Source organism: Galleria mellonella, unplaced genomic scaffold (genome assembly GCF_026898425.1).
Source record: "Galleria mellonella isolate WM207_F2 unplaced genomic scaffold, CSIRO_AGI_GalMel_v1 utg146, whole genome shotgun sequence".
NCBI classification, from domain to species: domain Eukaryota; kingdom Metazoa; phylum Arthropoda; class Insecta; order Lepidoptera; family Pyralidae; genus Galleria; species Galleria mellonella.
In genome coordinates this window covers 8,626,749-8,639,303 of record NW_026441999.1, presented here as the reverse complement: position 1 = coordinate 8,639,303, position 12,555 = coordinate 8,626,749, and the positions used below count along the sequence as shown (strand labels likewise).

The 12,555-nt window shown below is 27.7% G+C and overlaps 1 protein-coding gene across 9 annotated transcripts in view; it reads left to right on the top strand.

Moving 5' to 3' along the window:
- The window catches only part of LOC113514629 (hemicentin-1), a 573,783-nt gene extending 561,823 nt beyond the window's left edge, over positions 1-11,960 (top strand). For 2 of the 9 annotated variants that reach the window (XM_052891878.1, XM_052891876.1), the window contains 9 exons: positions 177-311; positions 735-768; positions 3,171-3,922; positions 4,259-4,369; positions 4,731-4,840; positions 5,688-6,908; positions 7,012-7,755; positions 8,303-8,347; positions 9,567-9,654. In XM_052891878.1, the coding sequence (XP_052747838.1) occupies positions 177-311; positions 735-768; positions 3,171-3,922; positions 4,259-4,369; positions 4,731-4,840; positions 5,688-6,908; positions 7,012-7,752 (3,104 nt within the window). In that variant the 3' untranslated portion in view covers positions 7,753-7,755; positions 8,303-8,347; positions 9,567-9,654. Of the gene's footprint in view, positions 1-176; positions 312-734; positions 769-1,750; positions 1,807-3,170; positions 3,923-4,258; positions 4,370-4,730; positions 4,841-5,687; positions 6,909-7,011; positions 7,756-8,302; positions 8,348-9,566 lie in introns of those variants that run through there. The other 7 variants (XM_052891883.1, XM_052891882.1, XM_052891877.1 and 4 more) reach the window with 6 other exon arrangements.
- Positions 11,961-12,555: the final 595 nt, after the last annotated feature.

The following is a 12,555-nucleotide window of genomic DNA, read 5'->3' as shown; positions in this document are numbered from 1 at the left end:
ATAAAAACAATATGGCTAAAATAAAAATAAAAGCGCATCTTAATTTGAAAGATTAATATTCGAATAAAGAAATAAACAATTTTTATACAGTTTAATTATATTCAATTTAAATACAATAATTTACTAAGAACCGACACTAAATTACAATAATTTACTACATCTATTACTGTCATCAGGTCGAGTTCCCTGGTGGCGGGATCAACAGAAGTTAATACTGATCGGCGGTATAGCGCTCGCTATTCTGGTGATTACGGTGATCCTTTGCATCATCATCATCTGCGTATGTCGACGGATGAGGGCAAAATCCAAATGTAAGTCTGTCATTTTGACATTTACAATTACGTATGATTTTGACAATAATAATACGAAATTGTCATTTGTTTGACTTGACCTGTTATTTTAGAATGAATGATTTAATAATTAGAATGCATGTGTGTTGATTAATATTATCGCTGTTTTAATATTAGGCATTAATAATACACATTTAAAATATACCCAAACTAAATAATTGTAATGTTGATTGATGTAATAATTGTCATAATTATTTATTTGTGTAAATTAATTTCAAATATTAATTGTAATTAATTCACAAAAATAATTTGATTGTAAATGACTGTCAGCTATTAATTTAAACAAACTATTAATTTATCGATTTTTTCTACTCTTTCTCGGATGCTGCTTGTATGCCTAACACGTCAACTAACTGCAATATCACTATCGATCACAAAATCTAGATAATAATCCGGTGGAACTGGAGGAACGCGAGAAGTAAGTTTTCTTTTCATTTAAAACTACCTTTAACTTAATTAATTACATAGATATGAATGTTTTATTTATTATTTTTAATTACAAAGTAATCTTAATTTAAAATGTGGTCTTACATTAAATTATATTTTAATTATTAAATCTACAATCAACGACTATCAATACCTTAATAATTTTAAATATGAAACATTTTTTGTAGTTTTATAAAGATATATTTGCATTTAGTAGTGTTATAATCAGAGTAGTTGAGTTTTTTTTTTATATAATCGCCGTTGATGGTAGAATTGTGATATAATATTTTTAAAATATTTTATTTATTAAAAATTATAGCATATTTTTCATTACAGTAGGTATATTATAGGCTAAATGCTTTTTTATTTTATATATTTTATTTATATTGGCAGCACTATTAGTTTTTTTATTGTTATGGTATGATGCACATATTTATTTATTGGAAGAAGTAATTTATAGGTTCCATTTAGACAAAATGTTCCAAAAATCCCAAGCTTATTTTGAACTAACTTGATAAAATATAATTATGGATACATTACATTTTATAACATTAGATGTAGTTGTAGGGATTATACTTTATTTGAATAGAAATACAAATATATATAGTGGAAGTGGATATTTTCAGCAACGCCGTTGGTCCGAGCAGACTCATGGCATACATTGTCCATGCCACCCTCAAGGTCACCTCTAGTTGTGTCAATGGCGAGGTCTTAATATCTTATAAGGTCAAGGTCGTGAAGTTTTGAGTTTTCGCCTGTAATTTCGCTAAATGCTTGGACCAACGGCTATTACACAATCTAGTACCAGATTAACTTGGCTAATAACCGAGTCTAGTTAAATAGAATGATAGTGATTAGTGGCATGTATCATCTGTTTACTCCTAACATTCTAACACGGGATATCGAGTCAAGGTCACCAATAAAATGTATAATAATAATATATTATATATTATTTTGTATATTTTTTATTGTAGGTTCCTAACAGCACTAACCCCAGATGTTCTCAGACTGACTACAATAAATAGTTCAGGTATAAAATATACTAACACAAATAATTTATTTCGTACATTTTCTTCATAGATGGAGAATGCTTTCTTATTTTGTACACGCTCATTTTTGGCTCATTTTGTATTTTGACATTGGGAGATTTTTTGTGTGAACTCTGTAGAAACTTGTCGGATTTTGTAGTGTTGTAATATATGACAAAATTGTTTTATACTAATGCATGTCAGAGTTGTTTGAAAGCATTCTTCTAGTATATATTGGCATTTTATATATTATGTATTATTGTTTATATTATCCGTCTGTTTAATCGCTATCATACATATCTATTTCTTTCTACTTATTTTAAGATATTATTTATCGCAACCGGATATTAACAGAACTCGTATAATAATCGTAATGTGACGGTTTAAATCTTATCTGTCTGGAAGTTTTTAGTACATTTTTCAAAGACACATAAATATTTGTGGTTTTTTTTTCTAATATTTTAAGCTTCATTTTAGGATTACTTTAAAGTGATTTAGATTATGTTTAATTTATTTTTATATTATAAAATTATATTCAATTAATCTATATACATTAATCTCAGAACGGAATTTCTGTCCTGCGACAATAATAATGATGTCAAATACAATTTATCTCTATTAATCATATTACTATCTATCAATCACATTGTACAATCTTTATCTAGGATTAATATGCTTTAAACCGTTAATCTCAACCTTTATACATAAGGATTTGGACTTTTACATCAATATTTCGATAAAAAATTGTCAAGTCAAAGAATACACAGTTCGGGAAGTACGTCTGTTTTAACTGTAATCTAAAATTTTATAACATAATAACTGATATCGTCATTGAAATAAGTAATCAAATATACATAATGACTTTGTAATAATACATAATTTTATTTAACTTATTGACTCGGTATTATTATCTATAGTGGTATAGATTTGAAAATATCGATAAAAACAATTCTATTGCTAATCAGTTGGTAATCGACAGAAAATCAATGTCAGTAAATAAAAGCACGTTAACAAATATAATTTTGTATTTTGAATTTGCATTCAAAGATTACATTCATATTTTTCGTTCATTTTTCTTTGAAGTAAATAATATTAAAAAGTATAATTTTTTTTTATATATATTTATATATTGAGTTACATAATATTAGATAGTTACATGTAATTTGATTACGAAATTCTATTTATTTGCTACATTTTAATATCTATATCGACTTATTATATATTATAATAATAACTATTCTTTTTTTTTTATAAACTAAAATCATTTTTTGTTCATACATACTTAATTGTATTTACTATTATTACTCATATATATCATCGCATGAATCTAACATCATTTTTTGTTTCCATGATTTCTCTTATACAGTCCGGATGGTAGCTGTCTAAACGAGGTGTCAATAGCTCAGTCGATAATATCACAAGCTTTGCCTGCTTTATCACCACGATTAAGTCTATCTTTTAGTCCAAAAACATCAGATCGAACTCGACTTGTCGACTCACAGAGCTATCCTAATTTAGAAATGAATAAATTTAACGAAACCCCTGTAACTAGCAGCTTACAAGCAAACCTTTCACAACTAGAAGCAACTATAAATAGCCAAGTAACAAAGGAAAATATAAATGAAACACAAACGCCGAAAACAGAACCTAAAAGTGAGAATAATAAGGGTCAAACTATAATGACTCCAAGTAAATGGCCTTTAAAACCTGGTGTTCTCGTTCATGTAAATTCAAATCACTCTTTGAGTCCTAAAAATCAGGCAAGACTTCAAAATGCAATTAATGAACAAAACACTGAGCAGACAGAAGCTAATTTAGGATTACTTGAAAGAAACAAGAAAGAGGAAGACGACAAATCGCCCTCTAAGACTGAATATTCTAAAAAGAATGGTAAACCCAGGAGGCACACACAAAATGTTGTGTCTGGAATTCTGAAAGGACTAAGGAAGAAAAGCGAAGACTCTGATGATGATAGTGGTAAATACAAGAAGATCAATAAAACTAACAAAAGGGCTGTCTCATTGATGAATTTGAATAGATCAGGTTATAATTTGCCAAAAAGTAGATTTAGGGCACTGTTTCACAGCGAAACACCGAATGTTATTGTAACAGAAGGAGGTAGATAGATTGTTCATCATAATTTCACAAATATTACACTTGATTAAACTATGTTTGAGATAATATAATTTTCTTGACAATCGTTTTATATTTGTTTTAAATGATATGGACAGTGCATAGATGCACCTTGAACTTCTTTATATCATAATATATTTTTAAAATCTCATTAATTACATTAATGTTTTCATTAATATTATCTCTGACATTATTTTCAAAAACTTTACATGTTATCACACAGCTTCAAAATCATCTGCTGTTTTCGCTTTGTACCTTCATTTGCTGCACGTCTTTTTTATTTTTGTTTTTTTTTTTTCTTTAACATATGCATGTTTTTAGTGGTATCATTCAAAAGACCTGATAGAATAGCAACAACAAGCATCAAAGTTAAACCTTTCAATGATGAATCTTCCGCTAAATCTACCAGGAAACGGAAAAAACCCGGAGATAGTAAGTCGCATGATTTTTTTAAGCTAGCTACTATTGTTACAATTATTGCATTATTGATGTTATACAGATCATCATTATTACAAAGGTATATCATATTTTTTTTATATTAATGATTAATTACTAAAGTAAATTTTTTTTTAAAGATCTTATAAGAACAATATATAGATGCCATCCATCATTATCATTTAGAACAAAGTTCAGAACCAACAAAGACCTTAAATATTACCTATTTATTATATTTAATGAAATAGTGTAATGTAATTGTTTACACTATATATATTGATTGATAAATTTTATTTCTTATCATTTATTATTGTAAAAAATATGAAATTTGGTGTTAAATTTGAGAATTTTTTAACAGGCCCACCTACGAATGGCGTAGATAATGCGGCGAACGGCAATCTAGGAGCGGACAATCCAGGCCTCTACGAGAATTTGCCGTTCCATGGTCTCCAACAACCACCTAATAAGGTAGATATTCTTATAAATATGATAATAGTTGTTTAATAAAGGTCCAGCTTGAGAATGATCTGATGAGTTTTACAAATTACAAATTTCAATAAGGTATCATTTTTTGTAAAATACAAACTAGAGTTGTTTTTTATTGCAATCCGATCTTCACAGATGTTGTTTATAAGTGTATAAGTGTAAATTTGATATACTACGTTTATTGAAAAGATTTGTAATTTATCATAAAAACTTTATTATATTTATTATTATTTATTTGATTAAGTAAAATTAACAACAACACATTTACGATTTAACGAGACTCGGTATTTTACAAAACTTGATACATCTCAGGGTAAATAATTTGCTATAATAAGAACTGCTATTCGACAAATGTAAGAAATAATTAACAATTTAGCTTAATAACACAATTATAAATTTATATAATTATAGAGATATAAACCCATATAAAGTGAACCTTAAATTATTGTCATATTATATTAAGTCCACTACACCTACACATAAAACAAATTTTATTCTAATTTTCAAAAATATTTTGCACAGTTACCAAATAAAAGTAACTTAAAAATTTTCCTTTACTAATATCCATGATAAGTGTATGTACTTTATTAGTCAATTACATTTTAACCCATGAATCTTTATTGACCCACATACATTTTTGTTTAATATGGAATACAATATTATCAATATATCAGAATATCAGATTTTTTTAATTTTTTTTTAAATATCTGGTTTTACTGATTGATTCTTGATCATGTTGTATCAGCCAATTTATGCTTCAATTATTATTTGCACATCTAATCATTTTATTTCCTTCATTTTCATGTTTTGTTTGGCATGCATTACAAAGCCCGTGCAAGCTATCCAACCTAGAGTGGTCGAGACTAATAAAAAAACAATAAAGGGGATTCAGCAACTACAAAAACAATTGACAACTAACCCTTCATTCACACCAAGAGTGGTATGTCCACCATTCGTACAAAATACTATTACATATCCAGTGTCACCCGCGTCAAGTTCGCAGTACTCTTACGGTATTTCACTTTTACCTCCCATTCAACAAATGTATCCAATACATCAAACGGTATTATTAAATCCTTACTTGCCCGCAATGCAATCTTCTTTTCTTAAACAATTTCCTACCATTGATGAAGAGATCTCGGAAAGTGACACCAGAAAATTCTCCTCACTAAATATGAGAAACGAGAAAAGAATAAAAAAACTACGACAGTTTCAGTCAATGAGAATCGTGAGGAAACGTAATATAGAAAGATTTTACCCTAATACTGAATATGGAGAAAACTTTAATGAAATTAACAATAATAAAGAAACTCAAGGAGAATCAGATAATGAAAAAGATTTAGTTCTTGATCAAGATATTATTTATGCAAATTATCCATCGTTGCTTAAAGTTAAATCGAATATCAGTGGAATACAAGAATTCGAAAATTTAACAGACTCAATTCAAGTTTGCGAAGACATTAATAATGATATCAATATTTCTACAACTTCATTAAACAGACCAGTTCCAGCACCTAGAACTAAAATATCTCCCATTATATCACCAACAAAATCTAATCACGTCTATATGAATCTTTCTATGCCAATGATAAACTCGACACTGTCAAAATCATTTGATACTATCGATGGTCCTATGAGACCTACTAGATCTGCTGAAGATTTATCAAAAACTGCGAATAAAGCTAGTGCAGCTCCAGTAGTTGCACCAAAAAGGACTACTAAAAGTGGTTTGCCAGAAAAGGATACTAATTATAAAAATAATGAAGAAGAAGAAAACCAAGACTCTAGTAAACCCAATATTATAGGTGCAACACCTAAACGAAACTTATCAATAACATTACCCTCTACATCACTCGTAAAATCGGTTGTTAATCAGTTAAATGAACAAGCAGGGATAAACAAAGTTGGATTACCAATGAAACAAGTGATACCACCAAATAAAACGTTACAAATACCAAAGTTAACAGAAAAACCTATACCAAAGAAATCTTTAGTTAGACGTAGCAACTCGGTTCAAACCCATATGACTGCATACAATGAAAACGGTCAGGTATAATGCTTTTTATGTTTTTTTTTTTTTTAATTTTAGTTGCTATCCCATTTTTAACATGTTTTGTCTCTCTTTACTAACAGAATGATGTTTCATTTTACAGAATACTAACATACTACAGCAACAGTACATGCAAAAACGCAATCATTTTACTAATTTAAGTTCAAAAGGAAAAAACAAGAAGAATTTTCAAATACCATTACAGAAACATCACAGTTTCTGTTATTTCCAACCTATTAGAGTAGATAAAAGAATACCTGTAGACCAAGAAAGAGCGTATAATAATACTATAGGTCCTTTAATATACCAACCAGCCGAAGCTCAATATTACACGAAAACACTAAACAGAACTCGAGAAAAGAATAGCCACAAATTAAATCGTTTGAAAAAATCGGAAAGTCTACGGGAAAAACTGTCGTGTGTTGGAGTTTACGATAATTATGAAAAGCCTGATTATCCAGAACCAGAATATAATGAGTCTGAAAGAAGATCATACTTGCATCTTCTTAAAGGGAACTACATATCAAATTCAACGAGAAACTTAGGTCCCGAGCAAACGACAAGTTCGAATTTCAACACGCTCGGTCCAAAGGAGGAGAAGCCTAAACATAAAAAATTAGTGTACGCTGATTTAGCTTTAGGTAATCACAATTTGAAATTTAAGAATACAGTCAATTCTAATAGACATTTATATGATACGTACACTATAGGTAGTGCAGATAGTACTAACAAAGATATTAACAGTAGCTATAAGAGTAATGTACCCAGTAGCCAAAGAAAAGGCAGTCACAATCAACCGAGAAGTGATTATGCTACACTTAAATTTAACGAAATCGACGTTTGAAAGGTGAGTTAATGGTATTATATAAAATTATTAAATAGTTTATTTAAAATATAAGGTAACTTTTATTCTGAATCTATAAGAACTAAGAAGTAATACATTCGATATTAATTATAACAGATTTTGTTTTTTTTTTTATTTTTTCTTTGTCATTTAATTAGAATAGGCGTATAATTGAACTTACTAATCGACATATTTTTCAACTAAATAAATAAAGATAATTCACTAATCAGTCAAATGTTATTTTAGGAGTATAATATGATATATAATCGATAAATATGTTTACGAAAGAAAAATATCTTTATTGTAATAAAACTTGTAACATTTACTAATTTTACATTAATTGCTATGTAATATTAATTATTTTACTAATACTATTATATTCAACTTACGTTTAATTTTACACTTTTAATGGTAATATGTGCTTAAGTGATATATTCTCTATGTAATAAATACAGCATGTATTCCAAAAAATTAGGCCACCCACACATAATGCTATCGAAAAGCATGCAATATCGTTTTGTGACGTTTCTTTTTGTATTTTTATTTCTAGGAGCGCTTTACCAAGAGTGACACATACATTTTTTAAATAAAAAAGGTAATTTCAAAATTCATTCCAATTGCTTATTAACTGCTTAATAATTCAATAACAATATTTTTATAAGCGCTTTTAGAAAACTAAGTTTTGGATTTAGTTTTTTATAACAGTATGCACCGAAATGTGATTCCGAAGTGCTGTTTGATGAAATTTATACATTTTGCTATATCTAATATTAATAAATTAATTTAATTAATTTCAATTTAATTTAAATAATGCATATTGCAAACTTTTTTATTCTAGATAATAGTTTCATTTAACACATATTACCATTTATTTTATATACGTAATTTTTTATTACTAGTAAATTTTTTTGAATCTTTTTTATTATATATCTATTTTATTTATGTATTGGTTTTAAACTATAGTTTTCAATATATTTTTATACTATGATGTATATATATATATATGTATATATATATATATATATATGTATATATATATATATATATATATATATATATATATATATATATATATATATATATATATATATATATATATATATATATATATATATATATACCATTAGGTGTAAAATATATTATATATAAATTGCATGAATAAACTTGACATTTTACATAAACTTGCCGTTTTACAGTGACTGCGACTTTTTTATTGTAGAGAATATTTTTATTACGTAAAGAAATCATTTATACTCGTATGTAAGTTCCAGCCTCATTTTTAACTATATAAATATACATACATAAATAGTTAATATATATATATACCTTTAATAAATTTGAAGATTACAAAATGTTAACTTGTATAGTTAACATTTTGTAATCTTCAAATTTATTCATGTTTGAAGTCAATAAGTATCTTATTCGATGACTTGCATTAATAGCGATGTATATAATGTTTCGAAGGGTGTGGGTTCAATTCCCGCGCAATATATACTCGTATTCTTCAGTATATAGTTACATATATCCATTTATTTTAGTTTATTTTCTTTCTGTGTTTACAAAACAAAATCTAGTCAATCAATCACGGTCGTCTATGACCTTTGATGGAAGGTTATATGGAGTCCTCGAAACGAACTCCTTTACCCCAATTTCAATTCCAGAGGCAACTACCCCCCGGGTTACTGGGTTCATGTTAAAATCTAGTATTAGTACACGCTTAATTTAGACATAGATGGCGCTGTGTATGTACTTGTTATAGATATTTACCTATTGTATCAATAATTCAATATAAAAAAAAAAACTCTTATCCACAGCCTTTCAAGCCGGATGACCAGTTCATATACGCAGATGCCGACCTCAAAGACTACGGTCCAATTAATTATAAGGCAGCGTCGATCTACGCCCAAATGAAGAAGATAAAAGAACAACAGAAATTACAGGAAATATATGACAAGCAACACTCCGATGATGATTTGCTGTGATTACCAAAAGTGTGACTTTTATTCATTCAAATATTTCCCCCACACGGGGTGGTCAAGAAGTTACAGCAAATAATATTGTATACGTACTTTTATTTCCGTGACATGCATTTTTTATTTGTTGAAATATTTATACTACTCGTAGAATGCGTCTACTGTTAAATTTAATAGTAAAAATGACGATCTGTAAAAAGATACCGATCAAGACAACCTATTAATTCATTTGTCAATCTTATAATTTAATCAAATTGTGACAGTTTTGTTTCGTCTGAATGTAATTCAAGATATTGTAATTTAATATTTTTCACGAATTATAAATAATTTAATTTAATAATTTAATGATGAATATAGTTGCATTGGATTGGAAGATAGAACCTCAAATTAGGAAATGTACAGAGTAGTGATGTAATCAAAATGTAAATAAATGTAGATTTCTTATAGTAAATGTAACTATTTACAAATACAATCGTTTCCACAAGTATAAAATACATTTTCTTCAAGTGTATAAAAAAAATTGTTATTTTTTTACAATAGGTACATTTTATTGGGTTTATTTTATTCTACTTAAAAATTACATAAACATATGTAAATTATTTTATATTATTGACTGATTGAAATTACATAAATGTAAAACTAGTAATTGTTAATAAATACATAAATAATAATACATTGCATTTTCATTGAACTCAGACAGACATAGTTATCAATATAACAGTTTCAAGTATACAGATATAAATGTATTTTTACTTGGAGATAACGATATTAGTTGGAAATGCAGATTAATTCGAAATCCCTTTTCCATGAACAGGGTAAATGACTGGAACACGCATATATGGAACAAAATATAAAAAACAAATCAATTTTGTGATAGAAAATAGCAAAATATTTTATATCACAAAATAGTTTTGACACCACATCGCTTTTATAGGCTGACAACACTTAGATATTTAATATCCGTCCATGCGGGAATGTTACATAGTTGAGATTAGTAAAAGCCCATATGTATGTAAATTAATATAAATTGCCCTTATTTATAGTAAATAGTCAGTTGATCAAAGACTATCCAAAGATAGGTATGGGTAAGTTAGACGAATAATAATATACTGAAAAGGTCAGAGGTATAGTGTTCACACTACACGTTAGTCGCGACTTGACATCAACAATTTTTATTATTAATTTACAAACGCAATGATATACGAATATTTTTTTAAATGCCCAATATTTTTTTAACATCGCTTTAACGAAATAACATTAATATAATAATTGTGATAATAGTCTGAAATATTTATTGTTTATATGCAGTTATGTCATTTTGACATTTACAAAAGTTATTATAAACTGTCAAAATGGTACAATTCAGGTCGAATGTAAACAAATGGCAAAATGATATGATTGCACAAATTTAATGTTAAGTTTTCTCAACTGTGTCGTGATTTAATGAATAAAACTTGTGAGACTAAACAATATTTTGTACTTAATTATATATTTAGGTTAATATTGACACACTAATTTACATTATTCAGTAAAAACCTCTAAATATGAGTGACGGAATTATGTATGGTACTCTCAAAACTAGATGGATTATTATTAAAATTATATTTAAACCTAATTTATGTATCACAACTGGGAAAAGATTCCACATTTTCACATGTCTGCTCTAAGATCAAAAGAGCCTTTTTCGCTCCATATCTTCAATCAGTTTAGGCACACTTATTTAATAACTATTAAAACACTTTTTATAAAATATATAATATAAATAAATAATTTACATATTCTCGACTTATGTTGCTAGCAATAAATTGTGAAACACTAAATACTGTTATCAATAATTTTGTTCTATATAGAGTACCTTTCGTATTTACCCAACTTGTTTTGAGAGTTTTTTTTATATATATAAAGATTGTATCAAAGAGTTCTCTCGAAAACGCGAATAAGATATTTAATCAACAATTTTGTAATTGTTTCTTTAAAGACTTTTTTATTTAATAGATTAATTTTACTAATAAAAATCTGTCTACCCCCACTATGATTGCAGGTGTGAGCATTTTTATTATTAATTGTAACAACATCTCACTTTTTGTAAGTTTTTACAAATTATCAACTCACCACGCGTCAAATATGTGACATATTTAGGAGAAAAGTATGTTAAAATTAGAAAAAAGTTTTGTACATACAACTTGTTACAATATTGTCAAATAGTGTTAAATAAATTAATTTATGGATTTTTAATGACCGTCTACTTATTTCATATATATACCATGTTTAGTACCTTACTCTAAACATAAAGAAAATAATTTCAACATTTACTCATTTATAGATAGAATAATTTTACTATCATTGTTGTATCAGCCGTTATCTGTCTACTGGTGAACATAGCCTCCCCCATAAGGGAGGGAGGTGACCTGCCACGCTTGGCAGGCGGATTTGCAACTGCAGTTTGCTTTTTGGGTAATGTTTGCAGCCTATCCTCCCACCATAAATTTCCTTAGTCGCCTCTTACGACTCTCATGGGAAAGGAAGGGATAGCTCATTTTATGCTGAGGCACACACAGCGATTAAGATAGTTTGCTGATTTTTAATAATAATACAAAAATTGATCACCTGATTGCAGTTAGTTAAAATTAATCTCAATTTGTCTCTAATTAAATTTAGAGAGTTCTGTAACATTCTGTAAACGATGCAATAACACATGTAAAGTTTATTTTCTATTGATAATTAATGTAGCTCAGTTTTATTGAAACAGGCAATAAATCCTGTGGTTTTGTCTATTTTAGGATCATAATAAACTAAAAAGGAATACAAAATACAATTAGTGACTAGCCTG